At 37.7% G+C, this 21,637-nt stretch overlaps 2 protein-coding genes across 2 annotated transcripts in view; both read left to right on the top strand.

Moving 5' to 3' along the window:
* The window catches only part of LOC147283767 (uncharacterized), a 3,224-nt gene extending 992 nt beyond the window's left edge, over positions 1–2,232 (top strand). The window contains exons 3-5 of the mRNA XM_086245585.1: positions 345–611; positions 1,102–1,177; positions 1,989–2,232. Of these exons, the coding sequence (XP_086101711.1) occupies positions 345–611; positions 1,102–1,177; positions 1,989–2,232 (587 nt within the window). The remainder of the gene's footprint in view (positions 1–344; positions 612–1,101; positions 1,178–1,988) is intronic.
* A 14,903-nt stretch (positions 2,233–17,135) lies between these two features.
* LOC147283766 (Transcription elongation factor (TFIIS) family protein) lies at positions 17,136–20,037 on the top strand. The gene is made up of 9 exons (XM_086243968.1): positions 17,136–18,125; positions 18,225–18,293; positions 18,397–18,482; positions 18,592–18,659; positions 18,801–18,850; positions 18,941–18,974; positions 19,110–19,237; positions 19,500–19,599; positions 19,686–20,037. The coding sequence occupies exons 1-9, from the start codon at positions 17,763–17,765 to the stop codon at positions 19,802–19,804; spliced, it is 1,017 nt and encodes a 338-aa protein (XP_086100094.1). The 5' UTR covers positions 17,136–17,762; the 3' UTR covers positions 19,805–20,037.
* The last annotated feature ends 1,600 nt before the right edge of the window (positions 20,038–21,637 follow it).

Below are 21,637 nucleotides of genomic sequence, written 5' to 3'. Positions count from 1 at the left end.
CTCCTCCCTCCCCTCCACCAAGCCCAGCCCCGTCGCACCCTCTCTCCAGCCCCGACCCAGCCCACCTCCTTCCCATCCATGCACCCAGCCCGACCTCCTCCCTCCCCTCCACCAAGCCCCAGCCCGACCACCTCCTTCCCCTCCACCCAGCCCGACTTCCTCCCTCCCCTCCACCCAGCCCCGGCCCCATCACATCCCCTCCCACCCAACCCCGTCGCACCCTCCCTCTATAAATACACTCATTCTCTCCACGTCTTCCACAGTTCCACTCCCTCTCCGATTTCAACTCACTCATAACACAAAACAAAAATCAACCCAGAAAAACTCACAATGGGCGCGGTGAGTCAATCGCAGTCAATTCCTCCATCTCCATCTATTTCTGTACTACTCTCTCTCTCTCTCAATCTCTCTGGCTAATGAGTTTGTGTTTGTTTTTGGGTTAATGCAGAAGAAGAAGAACAACAACAGCAACAACGAAGGCGGCGACAAGAAGAAGGGCGGCGATGGCGGCGACAAGAAGAAGGACAACCCTATAACCGTGGTGTTGAAGATTGACATGCACTGCGAAGGCTGTGCTTCCAAGATTGTAAAATGCGTCAAGGGTTTTGATGGTAATAGCCCTCTTTGAAAACAATCCCCTGTTCCAGATTTCCTTCAATTTTTCCTTCACAAAGTTGTATTTCACATTATTTTTCTCTGCTTCATCTCCCCCAACCTGAATTTCCTCCAAAATTTACAAAACAATGTTCATACGCTACTTTCCATATCTGGGTTTTCATTAAATTAGAAAGTAGATTCAACAACTTTCCATTAAACCCACTTTCCTTATTTTGGTTTTGGGCCCCTAATTTTTCTCTGCCAAAAACAAAATGTAAACTAGATTCAAATGTATGCATTCTGGGTCTTTGTTTTTTCTGTTTCCCTCAGATTTTAGTGTTTTATTTTGCATGGAAAAAGGTATATTCCAAAGAAATTTGATTCAGATTTCAGAATATACTCACTGTTTCCACTTTTTGAAATGAAATTTGTTTTTTGCGACCGCTCAAGTATTCCCGGAGCTAAATAATTACTGGGTTTGTTGTTGATGTGGTGGTGGTTCAGGGGTGCACACAGTGAAACCAGAGAGCGGAGCTAGAGGGAGGGTGCGACGGGGTTGGGTGGGAGGGGATGTGATGGGGCCGGGGCTGGGTGGAGGGGAGGGAGGAAGTCGGGCTGGGTGGAGGGGAAGGAGGTGGTCGGGCTGGGGCTTGGTGGAGGGGAGGGAGGAGGTCGGGCTGGGTGCATGGAGGGGAAGGAGGTGGGCTGGGTCGGGGTTGGAGGGAGGGTGCGACGGGGCTGGGCTTGGTGGAGGGGAGGGAGGAGGTGGGTGCTGCGTGGGTGGCCGGTGGGTGTGGTCGGGTGAGGGAGATGAAGGGGGTGTGTGTGTGTTTTTTTTTTTGTCTGTTGATGGGGTGTGCAGAAGAGAAAAAATGGAGTTAGGGTGTGTTGGGTGAGGGGTAAGTGTGTCTTTTTTTTTTTAGTTTTAATTTTTTTTTTACAAAAGGGTGTGCAAAAAGAAAAAATAGGGTGTGCAAATAGCAGCACTCAAAAAAAAATTGTAACCTGAAGGTTCTGAACACATTAAATTTGGGGCTTTTTACTAGTTTTTTTAGGAGTTTTTTACTAATTAAATATATCAATTCTACATTCTTATTTAATAGGGAATAACATTCTAATAATAATAAATAAATAAAATGTATATGAAAATGGTTTTTTTTTATCTAATAATACTTTTATTTATATAGTTTATTGTTTTTTATAATAGCTGTGTTTTTTATTTGATTATAGGTTTTAGCTTTTTTTTAAAAGCTTTATTGTTTACAGATCTTTTATATTGGACATGTCTTTTTTTTATTAGAATTTTACAATTACATACTATAAAACTTTACTAATATTAATAGGTTTATTGTATAAGCTATACACTTAAATTGTTATACAATTAATTATAGGTTATTAAGTGATAGATTTCAAATGGCGAGTAATAGTGGTAGTACTGAGATTGGTTCAAACTGGAAGTATGTCACTACTGTAGAATGCAATAAGTATGCAACCACATGCATATTTTGTCATTCTACTTTTCAAAGTAGAGGCATTACATGCTTGAAGTACCATTTGGCCGATTATGATTCATCAAAAAATGTAAAGAAGTGCATTGATGTACCATTAGCCATTAAGAACGAAGTTATCGCATAGATAAAGAGTACAAACGCCACCAAACAAAAGATGGTATTTATCTTCGAAAACATACAATCTGAACTGAGAGACGATTACATAATTAGTGAAATAAGCATCCCAGTTGATGACGATGACGATGAAAATGGTAGAAACATGTATCCTAATGATTTGTACCCCTCTGAGTAAGATAATTATTGTGTTGCCATACGACCATCAAGACAAGCTGAGTTTAATCAAATGAGCAGCCAATTAACAAAGTGGTCAAGGTGGTAGTAGTCAAACAGTACAACAATAACATCGCACAAAAAGCTTGAGGGACCCACTACCACCTCCTCTAAAACCTATGCCTTACAAGACTATGAGAGCAAGAAAAATAATGCTTAAAGGAATTTTGAAAAACTATAAAGAAAAGTTGGGAAATTACGTACGTAAATTCTTCATTTATGAGAATTTGCATGCACACAAAGCTCAATCTATTCATTTCAATAACAGGATTCAAGCAGCGCAAGAATCAGGTACTTTACACTACAAGAAAAGTGAGCATTAATTGTCACTCCAAAATGGGGTCTAGCACTCTGGGTATGTGGTAGCACCACATTGGTCTTTAACTCGAGATACTCTCACTAACCCTAAGTAAGAATATGCCAAAATCGAAGATTAATGTAAGGTTTAAAATTTAAACAAATTAACTAAACTCCAAAATTGTGGAAATTTTTTGTTTTTTTATAACAACTAATTAGAGTAAATCAATTGAAAGCTTCATAAAATGGTGAGCTTTTAGTTATTCATTTTCCAAGATAAATTAATTTCAAGAAGAAGATAGACTCTTTGTTTTAAATTCAATAAACAAGACATCACATAAGAAATTGAAATCCAAGTGATAGTGAAAACTTTATTTTAAAATCTAATTTTGGTGTAAACAAAACAACATAAAGAAGTATCAAATATTAAATAAGTAACTAAGCCATACTAATCCTTAAATAATCAATTCACTGATTTCTCAACTAAAATATAAAAGATAGAAATAAAAATAGATAGTAACAAACTCATCCATGATTGGGTTCTCTTCCTCATCACTTGAGTATTCGAATGTGGGTGATCGATGTTGGTATGCTAATCCTTGGTGAATTCTCTCTACTTCCAAACATCCCTCGCTATCCGAAATGTCTATGGAGCTAACCATCTTTTTGTCCTAATAGTTTCCTGCAACTTAACAAACTGTGTAGGGGTGAGCATCACCAAAATAGCTGATCACACACTCAACTAGTCCAACAAAACTCAATCAATTCAATATATAACAAGTAGGTTATACCAAAGGCTTAAGCCCATGCCGAAATGACTATTGCCCAAACAAATAAATTAATAGTCAAATGACAACCTATTTAAAACATTTAAATAGAAACCAAACATTCTTTCTTTGATAAATAAACACATCCATTTTCAAAGATCGAAACCACAACTATACAAGCATAAGTATAATCAATTTCAATGTTCAAAAACACAATTTCACAAGTATAAAGTCATGGCTATAATTCTCAACATAAAACCAAGCTTTTTCAGGTTGGGTATTATCAAACCATCAAGCATCCATTTTTAATAATCCAATATGATTAATCCCATAAAATGCAAATGCATGCTAAATTAAATAACAATGCAAGTGTACATTTTTCTCCATGACATTGCAAACCTGTCAAAGTTTATATACAATGGACTTTATCCCCTAATTTGTAAAATTAATTACCGATATCCCTCATATCTTACTAAAAAATAATATCTAGATAGTGAGATGTCCATTCATTGAAGTAAATAAAAACTCATTTACTTCCCCTTTAGCATATTCTTTATTTCTCATAACCACTCTAGACGACATATGTATAAATACTTTTAAGGAATTGAATCCAATGATAGAGTAAGAACTGTATCCCTTCATCTCTAATTGGAAAGTCCAAACACTAAAACCACGTTAGTGTAAACATTCTTGATTCAATAAATATGAATGCTAATGTATGCCTTGGCAGCCCCCATGAAAGACATGGCTGCCCTCAATGCTTCATATGTATATATGATGCCAAATGAACATGAAATGACAATTCAATTATATAATCAATTCATTCCTTTCATTAATCATATAGCATGTTTTATAACACAACAAGTATAAAACAATAGATGCAATTAAATAAACAACCAAGTTTAGATTTAAAAAGCTTGGATCCGAAACCAATCACAAGACCAATTAATCACATATTTCTCTTATTGGTTCAATCATCTTTTACCCTTTAATCTAGTTTTTAAACCTTAGAACCTCCAAGATTAACAACAAGGTAATAATCAATCCTTAATATTTTCGGGTACCACCAATTATGCAAGCCCTATTAGTTTTATTCTAGGCAATCTAATCCCTTTTCAAAGCCATATTAAAATAACATGTAATTTATTACTTTCCAAAATAAATCATCCTAAGTCCAATTAGAACCTTGAATCCTAGGCTAGTTTCTTTAAAACTAAACATGCAGCCCTAGTGATTCAATTCTCAAATAAATTCACTTAAGTCTACTCGTTGATCCAAGAACAAATAGATTAACTTATTTCATCCTCACAAGGCAATTCAATTACCAAATTTAATTACTAATTTACAATTAACCAAATGAATTCTAATTTCCTTTTAAGGTTAATTAATCAATTTCATTACAAACATGACAGTCACAACACGTCAAGACAAATTAAAATATCAATTCAAAGCTGAGACAAGCAATCAAAGAAACAAACACTTCCATCAATGTAACTATGAATTAAACCATATTGAAACATATAGTTTAGAAATGACTAGCTCCCCCGACCTCAATTGAAGCTTCTTATCCACATAAGCCTTGGCTAAGAATAGGTATGTTGAAACCTAGTTTTTGTTCAAAAACATGGGGTTTTGACGACCCAAATTTTATTCCAGAAGTAAATGAATTTCCTCATGCTCATAGATTAATCCCAAGGATGATTTTTGACTTATGAGAACCAAACATTTAGGCCAAAAAACCTTAACAACAAAAATGGCATTTTTGAGGCAAAATGGTTCTTTTAAAATCGCAAATGGGCAGCACCTGCTCCCGGAATTTTATAAAATCACACAAAACTAATTGAATGAGATTTTTCACAGGAATTTAGAAGACATACTAATACTCGTGCACAAAAATTTTTAAAGCAATTGGAGTTGTACAAGTATGGTTTTTGAAAGCCCAAAGTTCACATCAGAATGCTGATTTGCTACATAATTACTCTTCATATGGCAAAAAGTGTCATTTTCGGGTTTAATGCATCAAATCATGTAAAACCAATTGGTACAAATCCAAAATCAATCCTACAATCTAGCATGATGATTTCAAAACAAGTCTCTAAGTAAATCAAAATTCGAGTATGCAAACCTCAATAATTTCCTTTGAAAAAGCTATAGAAAATAGGCAGATTTTAGGCAAAAGACCCACCATGCCTCATACCCCCAAGCACCAGCGCGCCTCTACTTGTATTCCCTTGGGACAGGCCACCCCTGACCAGCAGCGCTCCCATCATTAGCCTCCTTTGGGCAGGCGGGGCAGGACCAACCAGCCTACTTGTCTTCTTCGTATTGGTCATCTTTACTATAAGACCAACACATAATCAATGAGCACAAGTTATTTTCTTATCAACAAAACAAATCAAGAGAGGAAGTACAAAGACTCACCTGGGGCTCCAAAGCCATACTTAGCCAAATTCAGGAGACAGGAGGTATGCGGCGCTCAACATTCAGGCGGGTCGACTAAGCACCTTCCACACCTCCTCCACACTATCTTTCGACAATGGAAACATCTCCCACTCACCCCTGCACAAACAAACAACAAAGATTACTATTAGTACAAACATAACATCAGCTAATAATCAAAGTGCACAAAGACCAATGCCTAGGCTCAACCGGACAATCTATTATTTGGAAATTTGTCGGCACTCTATTCATGGTCACCCTCTCACTCCGGCCGAATTCCCAGGCTCTACTCACGAAAAACCATTTTTTCTTCCAATCCTTATGAGCATCTGGGTGGCCCACCTGTAATTGGCGAGTTGTGTCATCGGTGAATTGCTTGTTTGGCAATTGCGAGCAGTACACCCACCCTCGCAAGTTGGGACTTGACTTCATTTCAAACAAATGTATGAATTGAGCCATGCTTGGGGCACTATACCCCTCATCTCGGAACAATACATACGATCCAATTAGTGTCCTCCAACTATTGGGCGTTAGTTGAGCAGGCGCAACTCTTAACTTCCTTAAAATATATTGGAAGTAGGGATGAAGAGGAAGTCTAAATCTATGGTGAAAACTCTTGGCAAAACACAAAATATGCCCCTCCGGCGGGTCGCTTATACATCATCCTCCCGTGGGAGGCTCAGATGGATGTAATCTGGAATTTGGAACTCCACCTTCAATTTTTCATGCTCTTCATCTTTCATCATGTTCTCACATAGCCCATCCACGGACCAGTACGTCCTCGGTGCTATATGCCCACCCACATCACCACCACTTGTGGGTGTCTCTTCATCATCACTGTCCTCACTACCAGTGTCATTTCCTTCACTTTCCATCACCATGGATAAGCTCTCTTGGACGGTTTTGAACACTTTGCCTACCCCCATATTTCCACACCCCATCCGAGGTCGGGGCACACTTGGTCTCATTGGTGTCCCATCACTCGTGAACGCCTGGTCGGACTCCCTTTCATCCATGAAATTGTTCTCTCTTAACGAATCGTCCGAGCAAGCCATGGAATGTTAGACCCCAACACACCTGCCCATCCAAGACAAACCACAAATCAAGATGGGAACTGCTCGGAATACCAAGACAACACCATGGACATATCAAATCACTACTGATTTCCCACCCCTCATGTGTGCTCTTCCTCCCCCAATTTCACAACATTGACACTATCACTTTTCCCATGCTCAGCCACCAACCATTTATCAAAGCCAATATTCAAAAAATTAATTCAAGAGGAAAAGCAACAACAACCCAAGTCTTACCCGTATTTCGCGGCTTCAACAGCTCAGATGGGTTTCGACCCACTTGTTTTAGCTCATATCTACCTGGTCAACAACAAACAACACTCTATAAATTACACAAGTCCAAAAATGAAGGCATTTAGCCTATCGGTGCTCGGCCAGGTTCATACCCACCTGCCAATACTCATTTTTTACAACTCCAAAATCAGCATACTTAATGTGCATAGGGTCGGCAATACCAAATTCTCATGCTTCAAATTTTCCAAGGCACAATCATCAAAATCAAATGGCTAGGAAAGCTTATGAAGTGCCTTACCTCAAGAATTCGGAGAAAACCACAGAGATTCCTCCGAGCAGCTCACCTAAGCACCGACGAAGCAAAACAAGCTTCCTACTCGAGCCCGCACTGGTTCACAAATTTTCGAGGCACCCGACCCAAGCCTATGGCTGCCGCAACCCAGGCGAATCGTCTGACTTGAGCCCCCTCCGATTCGAGCAGTCTCTCCATCCCACACAGTGCCTCTGAGCCGAGAAGCCCCCTTCGATCCGAGCAGCTCCTCCGCTCTCGCAGCGCCTCTAAGCCCAAGCCTAACTCTTCCGACTCGCGCCAAGACACCAACCTGACCCGAGCCTCGAGTACCTGCGCCTCCGAGCCGCTGACACCAGCCCACCCCGAGCAGCTCACTCCGAGCTTCTGCCCCGCGCACCACCTCTCTAACCTGAGCCCAACGAGAAGCTCCCTCTTCAATCCCGAGCAACCCCCCCTCTTGGATCCTAGCCTCCAGCCTCTTTGGATCTGAACCCTCTTTTCCGCCCACTCACAGCTGTAGTTTAACAAAAAATTCTATTCGTTCTTTCTCTCTCTCTCTCCAAAATAGTCAAACAGTAAATGTGAGATGTGGGTTGGGCTCTTTATATTTGGGCTCTACAATTTAAGTCTAAATTTTAAATTATAAAGGGTAACATCCCACCATTCATTTGGGCGGGATTCACTGGGATTTTGCCAAGTGTCTACGACTCGGAATACGGAGTGATTAGAATTTCAAAAAAAAAAATTATTATTATGATATTTCATGTCTCACCTCCTAAGCTTTTCTACGGTATAGCTTTTCTTGCTAAGGAACTTGGGAGACTTCATAACAGTACCCTAAGCAGGAACAAGTATGTGGTCACTTGTCGTTCTGCTCGGATTTCTTTGTGTACAAAGTTCCCAACTAAGAAGTACTTTTTGCTCGGAAACTTGGGGGTCTTCTGTTCATACCACTTATCCTCTTGGCATAACGACAAGTCACATATGACTTAGCATCATGTCGTTTGGGCCTAAGCAAGGTCTTCCTAGACCCAAAGGCTAAACCTTTTCTAGGCTTCTGGGCTCCTATGCACCGACCTCCTAGGCCCAAAGGCTAAATCCTTCTTAGGCCCCGGCTTCTTAGGCATTGACCTCTTAGGCCCAAAGACTAAGCCTTTCCTGGACTCCTGAGCTCCTGAGCTCCTGGGCTCCTAGGCTCCGACCTCCTTGACTCCGGCCTCCTAAGCTCCAGCCTCCTAGACTCTGACCCATGTCAACTTATTCGGATCCCTGAAACGGGTGACACGTGGCACTCCCACAATACAAGTTGTCACAGGGGACACGTGTCATCATCAGATTGGTTAACACCCTTCCAAAAGTACTATAAAATGGGTACTTTCTTGTCATAAAAGAACAATTCAATCATTATTATATTATTCACTCACTCTGCTCAAATATTCTCTTGACACTAACTTGAGTGTCGGGAGAGGTTAGGCTGGTACCACACCGGTGCCCTTCCCGCTCACTTTTGTGTATTTGCGCAGGGTGCTACAGACATTACGTTCTTACCACTACTCACTAGTCAGACCCAGCTATCCGTTCCTACCCCATTTCGACGTGTCATCCTCTCAATGGGAGGTCAACTGGTCCATGTGATTTGACTCGATGTTGAGTGCTCTACCATTTTTGAGCATCAACAAGCTTAATGTATAAAACCTTTTAATTTTTCAGATCAAATTTCTTCTAATTTGTATTTTATGTTAAATAGTTGTTTGTTATTATATATGCCAAAGCCTGTAAACAGGGATCATGGATATCCACTGCGTGTAATTGTGCCTGATGTTATAGGTGCTCATTCTGTCAAATGGCTGAGTTCCATCAATATTATTGCAAATGAATGCCAGGTTGTATTATAAGTTCAAATCTAATTGAATTATCTATGATGTTTTACTCTATCACTCTTGAGATGGATAAAATAATGATGTTATAGTGGGACATGGATTCTTTATGCAAAGGAACTTCAAAATATTTCCTCCTACAGGAAATTGGTAAAATATTGATTAGTTATTATTAATACACTTTTATTATTAATGACTTTTTTTTATGTCATGAGATAGGTTTAATGACACTTTTTTATGGATCAATGACGTAATTTACATATCATCTATATTTTTTAATGATATTTTTTCAACTGATTTATGATACCTTTTAGATGTCATGTAATACCTATGATGACACTTAAATTTAGTTTTTATGACACCTTTATGAACGAATGGAATGCAGAGCTCATAAGTTTGAGAAAGAATCAGAGCTATCGGAAGAGCAGCTGGATGATCTTAAGAAGCAACTTAATGAGGTATGCATCTCTTATTTGTCTTTGGCTCTTAGATATCATTTGATATGTTATGTAGAAAATGTTTGTTTTATTTACATAATATCCTGATACTAATGTTTTTTGGTGGGTTACTCTTTGTGGCAGAATGTATATTGCCAGTTATTGACGGACAAACTGACTTTGGATTTGGATATAAATTTATTTCAAGTCATGTGCTGATGTGATATAGTTTGAAGGATGCCTACTTGGGGGAGCTGGAAAAGTATAGTTTCTAGTTTTATTATATAAAACTCTTTTTGGGTTTTTAGTACAGTAGATTTGTATATACAATTATAATTAAATACATTTTTGTATTTTGATGGTTTTTTTTATATATATATGGAGTTACTGCACTTCTTCTTTACATGATTAATGTTATTAAATTACCAGTTCAAATAGCTGCAATTTTAATTTGGTGGGAAAATGCATTTTGAATCCTAATTAATTAGTCACCAAAGTCTATGGAGGCATTGTTTAATGATATGAATGTTTCACCAATTCAACAACTATGTTGCGGTAGAAGCTGTCAGCAGAAAAGTACAGTTCTGGTCTGCAAACTCCACCATTCCTAAAAAATTGTTTGCTTAGCCACTTTGCCACCTCATTCTAAACAACCATCAGCTTAATGGTGATTGCAGGGTGGTCATTGTTAAATCACTACCATTGATAATGGATGTTGCATCAATAGCTAACACAAAACAATAATGATGATAAGGGGATAATATTGTAGTGACACCAAAACAAAACTTGATAGATGTATATAAAGCAGTTCGTTGCCTAAGGTAACTTTGGGCGACGAATATGGTGTTTGTCGCCTAAAGCATGTTTGGGCGATGGACATGTTTGGGTGACGGATTGTTCATCACCCAAACCTACTTTGGACGAATAATATTCATCACCCAAAGCAATGATAAAGCGACGGAATTATTTGTCGTTTAAACATACTTTGGGCGACGAATTAATGGTTCATCGCCCAAAGGGTGTTTAGGTGATGAACAATCTGTCGCCTTAGCATTGCTTTGGTAGACGAATGTGGTATTCGTCGCCCAAAGTAGGTTTGAGCGACATAATTGTTAGTCTCCTAAACATACTTTGGGCGACAAATCGGTAATTGCTCTCCCAAAGTATGTTTAGGTGACGAACAATTCCGTCGCCCAAACCTATTTTATTTTTTTTAAAAAAATTTTAATTAATTTTTTTTAAATCATTATTAAAAAATTTATAGCACAAAATTAATAATAAATTTATATCCAAATATCAATACAAAGTAGCAACAATTTAATATATTCAAATATAATCCGGACAAATATAAACCCTAATGACCCCCTAAGTCAGTAGCATCATCGACACCGGTGGAGTCGTCAGACATGCATTGGTCAATGTTAGCCTTGCACGAAAATCCAAACAATTAATAGATGATCAAGCAAATATTAATTGGGTCAAAACCGATCACATACATATATAAGCCATCTAATGAGACTTTTCTTGTACATCAAGATTTTAAGTTAATCAATATATATGTTTGACGCTGAGTGTTTTTGCTTGTCAATTTCCATATAGAAAATCAGATGCAAATCGACATATATATAATTTTCAGATCAAAGTCGTGTTAGTCAGAATATGATCCATTTATGACACACATATATATGTGATTCAATTCGATAAATCAAAGCCTATAATTCCTTTTGGAAAATCATAAAATTCTCTACCTTGCTCTGATACCACATGTAAACTTAATATAGAGAAAATCTATTAGAGTATTCTAGCTTAGGTTTTTCAATCAACCAATACCCACCTTCTCTAAAAAGATTTCAATTTGTAGCTTAGTTTTTTCAAACCTCCATACCCTAGTGTGGATCACAATCCTTAGAGAAACCATTTTTTTAAGTTTTATACTTGTAAATCTCAAAGAGTGGCTTACTAGAGGAGCTTTTGCCACCTTTTTGGAATAGCGAACTTAGTAACACTTGGTTTGGGTTGAAAGCATGCTCCAAGTATAATCCTTAATTTTATGCTCTATCTTTTATTTTTTGTGAAAATTGCCTGACAATACCTATGAGGATGCCTAGGGTGTTTCAACTATGGTAGAGTTTTTCATGCTTTACCTTGCCTTCACGATAGACAATTTAGGAAGATTCACCAACAGTAGGTTCAACAAGAATTGCGCCAGAAACAGGTCCAATAATGGTCATATTCAAAGTAGAGGTCTTAAAGAAATGAGGATGAGAAGGGTTGGTCGTGGTGAATAGGGAGACCATTGTTCATAACATTAACATTATGATATTTATAAACAATAACATTTTTCATAGAGAAATAGTTAGCGTTTAAACGCTGCAAAAAAGTAAGTTTTTATCAAAAGATATAGTATAACTTGCAAGGACAATTTATCTACGTTAGATGCATATTTGTAACTCATTAAAGATTATTCAGAAGAATAAGAACTTACCATCATAGTATGAAGATCAAAATTAGGGAACTACATAATGACAACAACTTAAGGGGGAGAAGAATGAGAACGATGGCTACCAATACGCAGTCTTCTACAAGCAGCATCCTTAGAAGAAGTACCATTTCTTGTAATCTCAGGTCTATGCTCAGAGGAAGAAGATTGATTCCCAATATGACACCGACGACAAGCATGGCAAAGAGTCATAAAAGTCCATCCAAGTGAGCCAAGTTCATCAGCCTCTTCATGGTTACTGTAGTCAAGGTCAACATGTCACAAAAATCACCTCATAAAAACAACTAATTGGAGATCCTTATCCATGGAAATGTCAACCAGAAGCATTTGAGGTTCTTCATGTAGACAATCCACCATTAAAAAATGTCTTTCAATCATTTTTTCATTACTACCATGTAAATGATAAATATTTCAATAATAAAAGCAAAATTCAAACAAAGTTTCATAATTCACATACAAATTAACACTTTCATCATCTCATGTTAAATCCAAGCATCGCTTAAGCAGATTACAAAGATCCACTTCAACACATGCCCGAGCAAATAGGCAATTAACTTATTCCATGAAATATGAGATCACATTGTCAAATCTCCTAATGATACTTACTAGCTCCTTGAGCAGCTCTCCCACCCACATAATCAAGGGTAGGAAAGAGAAAATGGCCCACACCAAAAGGTTTTTAATTTGAGTATAAGTTAGAGTCATGCAACGCAACATAAATATTTGACCCCTCACAAACCAAGGATAATTTTTCATTATGTAAGACTGTAAGTAGATCCTTCTAATCAATAAACTTAACATTGCACCATTCATGTCTCAAATGGTCAATCTAGAATGACCCTTGCAAGCTAGCCTAACTATATTCACAAAATGCATGAGTACTAGAAATGACACTAGAAGACCAAAACTTTCTCAATTAAGCACAACATTGCCAACTTAGTGGAATTAGAAAAATAGTATTTTATAATACAAACATGGGTAACATCCCCTCCTAAAGTATTAGAGAAGTTGCCTTTGTTAACAACCATATGGGTGCTAGAGTCTAATGGAGGCATAGGAACAATAAAAGTGAAGGTGGAGTTAGCTGCCATTAGAAGTTAATGAGAGCATAATTGATAAGAGATATGCACTCTATTCTATTATCTTAGTTTGTTATACACGGAGAAGAGTGAGGCCTTGAATTGTGCCAAACAACCCTAGTTGCTAACATTTCTAGGATAAGTTGTTCAATTTTGGTCTTTTGAAGATGGGGGGTACTAGTGTACGTGGCCTAACATTCATCGAATTAATGTTGGGAAGTAAAAAGATTATGTGGTTTACTGATCGCTTGGGTGGAAAGCCATCTGAGGCATAAAATAAGTGATTGAAATGTTTAAGAAGGGTTGCAGCTATGTTGGAAATGATGGTGAAAAAGACAACCTATTCTCCATAGGTATCAGCTGGGCAAAAAAACTCAATCCCTCAACTAATAATTAATAATTTTTGAAGAAGGGGATTGTCAACCAACAAAGTAAAATAAAGAGAGGAACCGCACAACTTGTGAACCATACTCCGAACCTAGAATTCCATGAGTGTCTTATTAATATAATATAGGTCAGGAAATGAAACCCAATGATTCTAGCCATTCACCCCCAAGGAGAATATATCACAACCAACCCTGATAAAGATAAAAAAAGGAAGTCATGAAATAACTTTGAAGAACCATAGTGACATTGTGAACTTGACCTTTGGTAACCACGTGCTCACCCGACGCCATAGTCAAGTGACGAGTTCTTAAAAAATCAATTGGAAGATCGATCAAACATTAAGTAATACAAGGATTTAGAAAATTGAATGTTGCACTATAATTGATAAATACATGAACATGGAGCTTGCCAATTAAATCGTCAACGCATATATAGTTTACGATGTAGTTGGGCCGCTAAGAACATGAATAATGACGTCAAGATAATTCGACGAAATTGGAGGATAAGTGTGCTCTAAAGACGAAGATAAATCGTGAAAGATCTCGCGCTAGTCAGCTTCAATCATAGCTAACATTGGGGCTTTGCACCTGTGACCAAGGTGAAATTTTTCATTGCAATGGAAAGAAATGCCTTTCTCGCGATGTTCTTAGGATTTTGTGCGAGTCCATAACCAAATTGAAGCAGTTGGGCCTGAAAGTCATCTAGTAAGCCTATATACTACAAATGGGACATATCTACCTCAAAGGCCTTATCACTAGCCTAAAAATATTGCAAAAGTAGGTGCAAAAATAAGGCCCAATAATCACTAGGGTCATGTTGTTTAAATAACATCATCCAAAGGGAATCATTTGCTACCCAACTGAATGATGGTGACATAAACCTTTTGTGACTTCAGAATCTAATCGGTAGCATTCGACAGACGCGATCCAGACTAAGGGATCCTCACCACGACTAGCCATAAATCAAACGAGCTCCAAGTTAGGTTTATAAGGATAAGGATGGGGTTGAGGATGATCATACCCAAAATAGGATAGGTACGATGGCAGTGGGGCTATATATAGTAGGGGGTTGGAGTATGGTGTCTGAGAAGTGAATAAAAAGGTCATGGGTAAGAAGGCATTGCTTGAGGTAGAAAGAAAAATGGGCTGCGACATGAGTTAGCATAAAGGGCTAACATATTGAGGTAAACGACAAGAGGTGGCCATGGTAGTCATAATAGTAGAATGTTGTTAGAGAGGACGGGAGTATGAATGAGAGGCTGAGGTGCGTGAGAGGGGAGGGAAGTTTGGGTCATAGATAAGGATGGGGTTGGGGATGGTCATACCCAAAATAGGGTAGGTATGGTGGCAGTGAGGCTGTATATAGTAAGGGGTTGGACTAAGGTGTCTTAGAAGTTGGCAGAAAGGTCATGGGTAAGAAGACGTTGCTTGAGGTGGAAAGAAAAAAGGGACTGTGACATGTGTTAACATAAAAGGCTAACAGATTGAGATAAACGACAAGATATGGCCATGGTAGTAGAATGTTGTTAGAAAGGACGAGAGTGAGAATATGAGGCAAAGGCGTGTGAGAAAGGAGGGAAGTTTGGGTCATAGGTAGGTGGGGGTCTGGAGAAGTTGGGTAAAGAAATAGTTTTAGAAAAGGCTTGGGTGGGCAACGAAGAGGGCAAAGACTCAAAAGTAGGGAGATAGGTGAAAGGGTCGAGATAGACATGAATTTTGGGATCGACTTTGAGCTGATAGAGTTCTTCAATGAAATTTTTCTGGTGGTTCCTCAATTGGGAATTAATGGCATGCAGTTTGAAGGTGGGTTTGAGAGAGGGAGAATGTGTCCAAAGATCGTTGCATATTAGCCATAGAAGTTTAGTGAGCTTCATGTTGACCAATAATTGAGTAATACTATTTTGGGCTTCCTAAAAACCACTAACGAGATGCTTAGGAATAACGTTAGAGGCTGATGGTGTAGGGTCCACTTGATGTGTCGCTTTCCTCCTATGGACGTGGATTTTTTAATACCAAATTCTTAGGACTAGGACAATAAAGAAAGGAAAGAAAGGCCTTTTCAAAAAGAAATAAACTTGATTTTTCATTCATGAGTAGGTTATAAACATGATAATAATGGGGCGGCTCATGATTGATGATATCATATTTTATGTACACGTGTTTACCAAAATGCAACCCTACAACAATTCCAAAAAATAAACTAAAGAAAGAAAATAACAAAAGAGGATAACACCCATAACAGCTAACATGTACAACAGATCTATTCATGATGAGTTTGGGCTGTGAAACTATAACTATCAGCTGCTACTAAATGAAGCCTAGTAGTCACAGGTCTGACAAGAATTGAGTAAAATAAGTTCCATTAATTGAGATAAGCAAACCATGCATTTGACGTAATCATACCAATTTCCCAAAGAATTGTGGTTCCATGAGGCCACTGAACCACTTATGCCACCAAAAAATTGTTATTCCTTCAAAACCCTAGCAGAGCCCCCTTTTCCTTGTATGCCATCGATCAAATTGTCTCTTTTTTATTTTCTTATTCTTGAAATTGTTAATGCAACCCAAAAATCGTTAGTCCTTCAAAACTCTAGCAAAGCCCCTTTTTCCTTTTATGCCATCAGTCAGATTGTCTCTTTTTTATTTTCTTACTCTTGAAATTGTTTGCATACTTTTAAGACATTTAAGAAACCTAAATACAATCGGGCCAAAAAAGAAAGAAAGTTAAATATAATTCTCCTATTCGAAGCTAAATAATTTATATTCAAATAAACTTTCCACAATTTGACCATATGATAATTGTTTTCCCAAATTTGAATCGAAAGTTAAAGTATATTCAAAGCTAAATGTATACTTTGAGTCCAATTTTTGTGTTATTTATTATGCTTTTATTTTGATATTGTTTTTTATTCCTCAAATTGTTTTAGTAATTTTAATTTCTTTACTAAATTCTATATACATATCTATAAATAATAAAAAATACAATTGATAAAAATTTAAATAACAAAATTTCATCATTTGTAAATTTTTGTGAAAATTAAAATTACTTCATCCAAACTAAGTCTTTAAATTCAACACTTTAACTATAAAAGAAGGCATATGAATAGAAAAACTGAAAAAGCCTCCCACATAGGAAAACGCATAGAGAAAGACTAGTAATGCTTTGGTAAGCAAAATCCTAGGTGGATAAGGAGGATTCCCAATCCAGAAGAAACACGCACACAACGCACACAATATTCCCACCAATTATGGACGCAACACGCGCTAAAATAAAGTAACCCCATTACTTACCATTACGATTTGATTGAATGACTTTTCAATTCTCCCCTTTCATTCTGTCCGTTCATCTCCCAAACCACAACAAACAAAAACCTGCTTCTGAGACCACGCACCAATGACCAAACTTCAAGGTCCAAACTCCAAACCCAATGCCATAGCTCAGAGACTCGGACTATAACCAAAACCCATTACGTGAAAACAGAAAGAAAACATTTTTTTTGGCCAGGAAGAAAGAAAACATTTTTTTTTTTTTGGCCATAGGAAGAAAGAAAACATTAAAGTTGAAAGAATACCCAATTTTGTTTTTGGAATATACCTTCACTTTGTCCCAATTGTCCTAAGAATTCAACGGACGCTTAATTTATTTGGTGGCAGCAGCAGCGAAGAAAAAGCAAGAATCAACAAATTCTCCGACGTCCCCAGAAAACCCAATTCAGTTTTCTGTCTGGGTATTCTTGTTTGAGCTTGGATTGGTGAAAGCTCTGTAACTCTGAGTCAGATCTGTCCCTTTTTTTATCTGGGTATTGCTATTTTGGTGTTTTCTCTTGATGGTGTTTGCCCATGTCAGAGCAGCTATTCCATTGATGATCAGGTGATGCAATCAATCTCAGAATCCGAGAATCTATCTGTACACCATTGAAACCAACCTGAGAAACTAGTAGTCATGGACTACGACGACTTGCGGACGATTGTAGAGAGCTCGGGAGTGGATTTGTGGACGTTCATCGACACGGCGATCGCGGTGGCTGCGGAGGACTACGGCGCCGAGCTCAAGCACCGGCGAGACGGCATCGTGGAGCGCCTCTACGCCGCCACCACTTGCGCTCCTCCTCCTCCTCGCTGCCTCACCTGCGACGATGCCACCGAAGCCGCCGCCGCTGCTGCCAAAGGAGTTTCGCCCTCCACGCCGCAGTCCGTCGGCAGAGACGACGACGACGAGGAGGAGTTGGATCCGTACGCAGGCCTTTTCGATGACGAGCAGAAGAAGATCCTAGACATCAAGAAACAGCTCGAGGATCCTCACCAGGTTCGTTTGTTTGTTTGTGGTTCAATTTGTATTCATTCTTGTTTGCTTTTATGATTTGTGTATTGATTCTATTGAATTGAATATTTTCATTTATGGCAGTCTGAGGATTCTTTGGTTGAATTGCTTCAAAGTCTAGCAGATATGGAAATATCATTCCAGGAACTCAAGGTAATCAATCACTCATATATGGGTTTTATTTATTTATTTATCACCCTTATTTTGTTCTTAACAAAAAATAATTGTTTCAGATTTTATTGTTTGGGGTTTTTAGGAGGCTGATATTGGAAGGCATGTGAGTCATTTGCGGAAGCAGCATCCAAGCGAAGTTGTTCGGAGATTGGCAAAGCAACTTGTCAGGTTTGTGAAGCATGTTTGTTATAGGGTTGTTGTTGGTGGTGGAGCTGTTGAGCTTTTGGACATTGAAAAAGCAATTCTTTGTTCATTTGGTTTCTCCTCTGTTTTCCAGGAAGTGGAAAGGGATTGTGGATGAATGGGTGAAGTTACATGGAGAACAGCCAGCTTCTTCAGTCATGGGTAAAATTATCATCCTACTAATTTCTAATTTTAATATAATTTCTCTTCTTGCAGAAAATAAGAATATGTCCAGAAATTAGAATCCTAATTCCTACTCCTAGAAGTCAGTGTGAATGAATACTAACCTATAGTTGATAGCAGTTGATGGAGACTCACCCCAGCAGAAGATTCCCCAAAATGGTCTTCACCAGGTCAAAGAAATCATTGTTTTTTGAAAAAGTTTGTGGAAAATTCTGTGTTTTTATTCTTGCTTTCTAATATTCGCTTCTTCCGTTTCTCAGGTTCCTGATTTTGCATACTCTCCAAATCCTCACAGTGAGTATAGAATCCGATTCCAATCTTCAACTTCATCCTTTTCTGGAAATTCACTAGTTGACAATTTAATTGATCTGGGTCTTTTTGTGTCTTTCTTAAAAATTTACTGTTCTTATTATTATGCTTTTCACACAGATGGGAGCTCTGGGTCAGACAAGAACAATTCAGAGCCAGAACGCAAGCCAAAGGCTATTCCTAGGAGAGAAGCTCCACCAAAACCAACCCAATCAACAACTCCTGTGTCTGCTTCTGCTTTTCAAAATGTACGGATACCAAATTAGAGTATCTAACTCTATGGTTTGGATGCTGAAAATTGGGGGGAGATAATATAAATTTTGAAGCTTATATATTCTTCCAAAATCTAAGAAACTGAACTCAACTAAGCCAAATAGTTCAATTTTAGCTTAGTTGAGTGCAAGTGTAAGTTATCTCAGATGCCTGCACAATGTGAAGTTTTTTGAAACTGAAAAGTGAAGTAAATTATTTCCATTGAATTTTTTTCATCATTTAATTGGGTTTTTGCAGAGAGAGAGAGAGAGAGAACAGAAGGAAAGCAATTTTGACAATGATAGACTGGCTTCGGCAAGAAAACGACTTCAAGCAAATTACAAAGAAGCTGAAAAAGGTCTGCTTTATATTTCCAATTTACTGCTTTGTTGTTTACTTGTGTTGATAATTATTGATTGGCATGTTCTTGTTGTGATTGTGAAGCCAAAAAGCAAAGAAAAATTCAAGTGATGGACATCCATGAGATACCAAAACCAAAGAACTCCTTCATTTCCAAGAACAGAGGAGGAGGTAGTGGTTCTCATCAGGGAAGGCATTGGTGATAATTGACTGGAACTGGACAGAGAGCCTCACAGAGAATCACATGAAGCACAAAACAAAAGGCTCATGGGATTGGGGGACACCCAGAGAAGCAGTCAAACCGGCTTCGTCTTTATATTACATTTTTTATTAAGCAAAAAAAAAAAAAAATTTTTTTCTCTTATTTATTTTGCTTAATAAGAAACAGAAATATTTCTCAATTTTGTGGAAGCCAAATGGTGTCTTGTTATTTTCATTTGTTTTGGGTTTGGATTTGGACAAGACAAATGGTGCCAAACAATGCTTTCTCTAAGCGCATTTCAAGGGTCAAGGTTTGATGGATGGGGGCCATTGATTTGGCTGGCATACTTTGTTGTGGTTGGTGGGAGGGTGGTGCGGTTTTATTGGACTTCAGGACTTGCACTAGACATGATTATTTTTATTTATTTTATTCCTGCCGGAGCTTTGAAAGAAGTGAGGTTAAAGAGGGCTCTTTGCCCCTTTGAAGTTTTAAAATCAATTATCTTTCAATAGAAATAGAAAAAAACAAAGAGGTTAATGTTCACTTTTGTTAGTTTGAGTTAAGTTTTATTTTGGTTTTTATAGTTTCAATTATTATGATTTTGGTCTTCTAGTTTATAAATTGTTACAATTCAATGACATTTTAATATTTTTGTTCATTAAATTGTCAAATTTTATCCTTTTGGTTATTTACTTTATAAACCATTGTGATTTTGGTCATATACTTTACATACCGTTAGTAATACAACGATTAATTTAACGAATTAATTGACAAAAATATTAATGTATCATTCAATTGCAACGATTTGTAAACTATATAATCAAAATCATAACAATTGAAACTATATGGATAAAAATAAAATCTAGTTCAAACTACATAGATTAAAAGTGAAACCCAACTCAAATTACATAGACCAAAAGTGAAATTTATCATAGAAAAAAAGCTAAATAATCAATGGAGGTCAATAACAATAAAGAAAATGCCTCCTATCTCCATTGTTGGGTTGATTTTTGGATGAATCAATTTGGAAGAGAGATTTTTGGAAAAGTTTTAGAAAATGGTTGAAATTTCAAAGAGTAAAAAATTATTGTATGTGATTGTAATACCACGTAATTTGATGACATGGTGTTACCAATCTACTTAGGCCTTCCACTATGCTACCTGAAAATGTGACCCAAAACCCATTTTAGATCACAAATGGCTCACACCCAAGCACTATGGGCCGGAAATGTGACTCAAAAGAGGGAGTAACCCAAAGTGTAACCCAAATTCGGGTCTCAGTGTGAGCCAAAATGGCTGTGACCCAATTGCAAAAGAGGCTCACCCACGTGAGGAGAGAGAGTCTGCAGCAGCTGAAAAGAAGGTAGGCCCCGCCTACTATTCTTGTCGGCCACTCCCTTGGTGTGACGCATGCGGCTTTGCTGGCTGGTCACCAACGGTCCAGATTAAATGACCGTTGGTGATCAATGGCTGCCATTGTTTGTCCTTTTTTTTTTTTTTTTTTTTTAAGATGGGCCGGTTTGAAATTAAAGGGCCTAGATTAATTATCAACGGTCTAGATCGCCCAAGTTTTTTTTTTTTAAACAAATAATTAATAAATCATTTAAAATTGAAATAGTAACCGAAAAATTGCCAAAAAATTTCAAAAAAATTAATAAAAATTCCCCAAACCCTCCAACAGCTATATTCTCAAATGGATCTATATATATCATACAACACTCATAGTTTTTCATCACAAACTACAACCTTTTTTTACTAAATTTGCACAATTTTTTTTTTTTTTTTACTTTGTCATGACTCCTAGAGGAAATGTTTGGGGGGTAGCTGAAGATGA

This window comes from Dryas octopetala, chromosome 5, assembly GCF_963921425.1.
Source record: "Dryas octopetala chromosome 5, drDryOcto1.1, whole genome shotgun sequence".
NCBI lineage: Eukaryota > Viridiplantae > Streptophyta > Magnoliopsida > Rosales > Rosaceae > Dryas > Dryas octopetala.
This window is presented reverse-complemented; position numbering and strand designations above follow the sequence as displayed.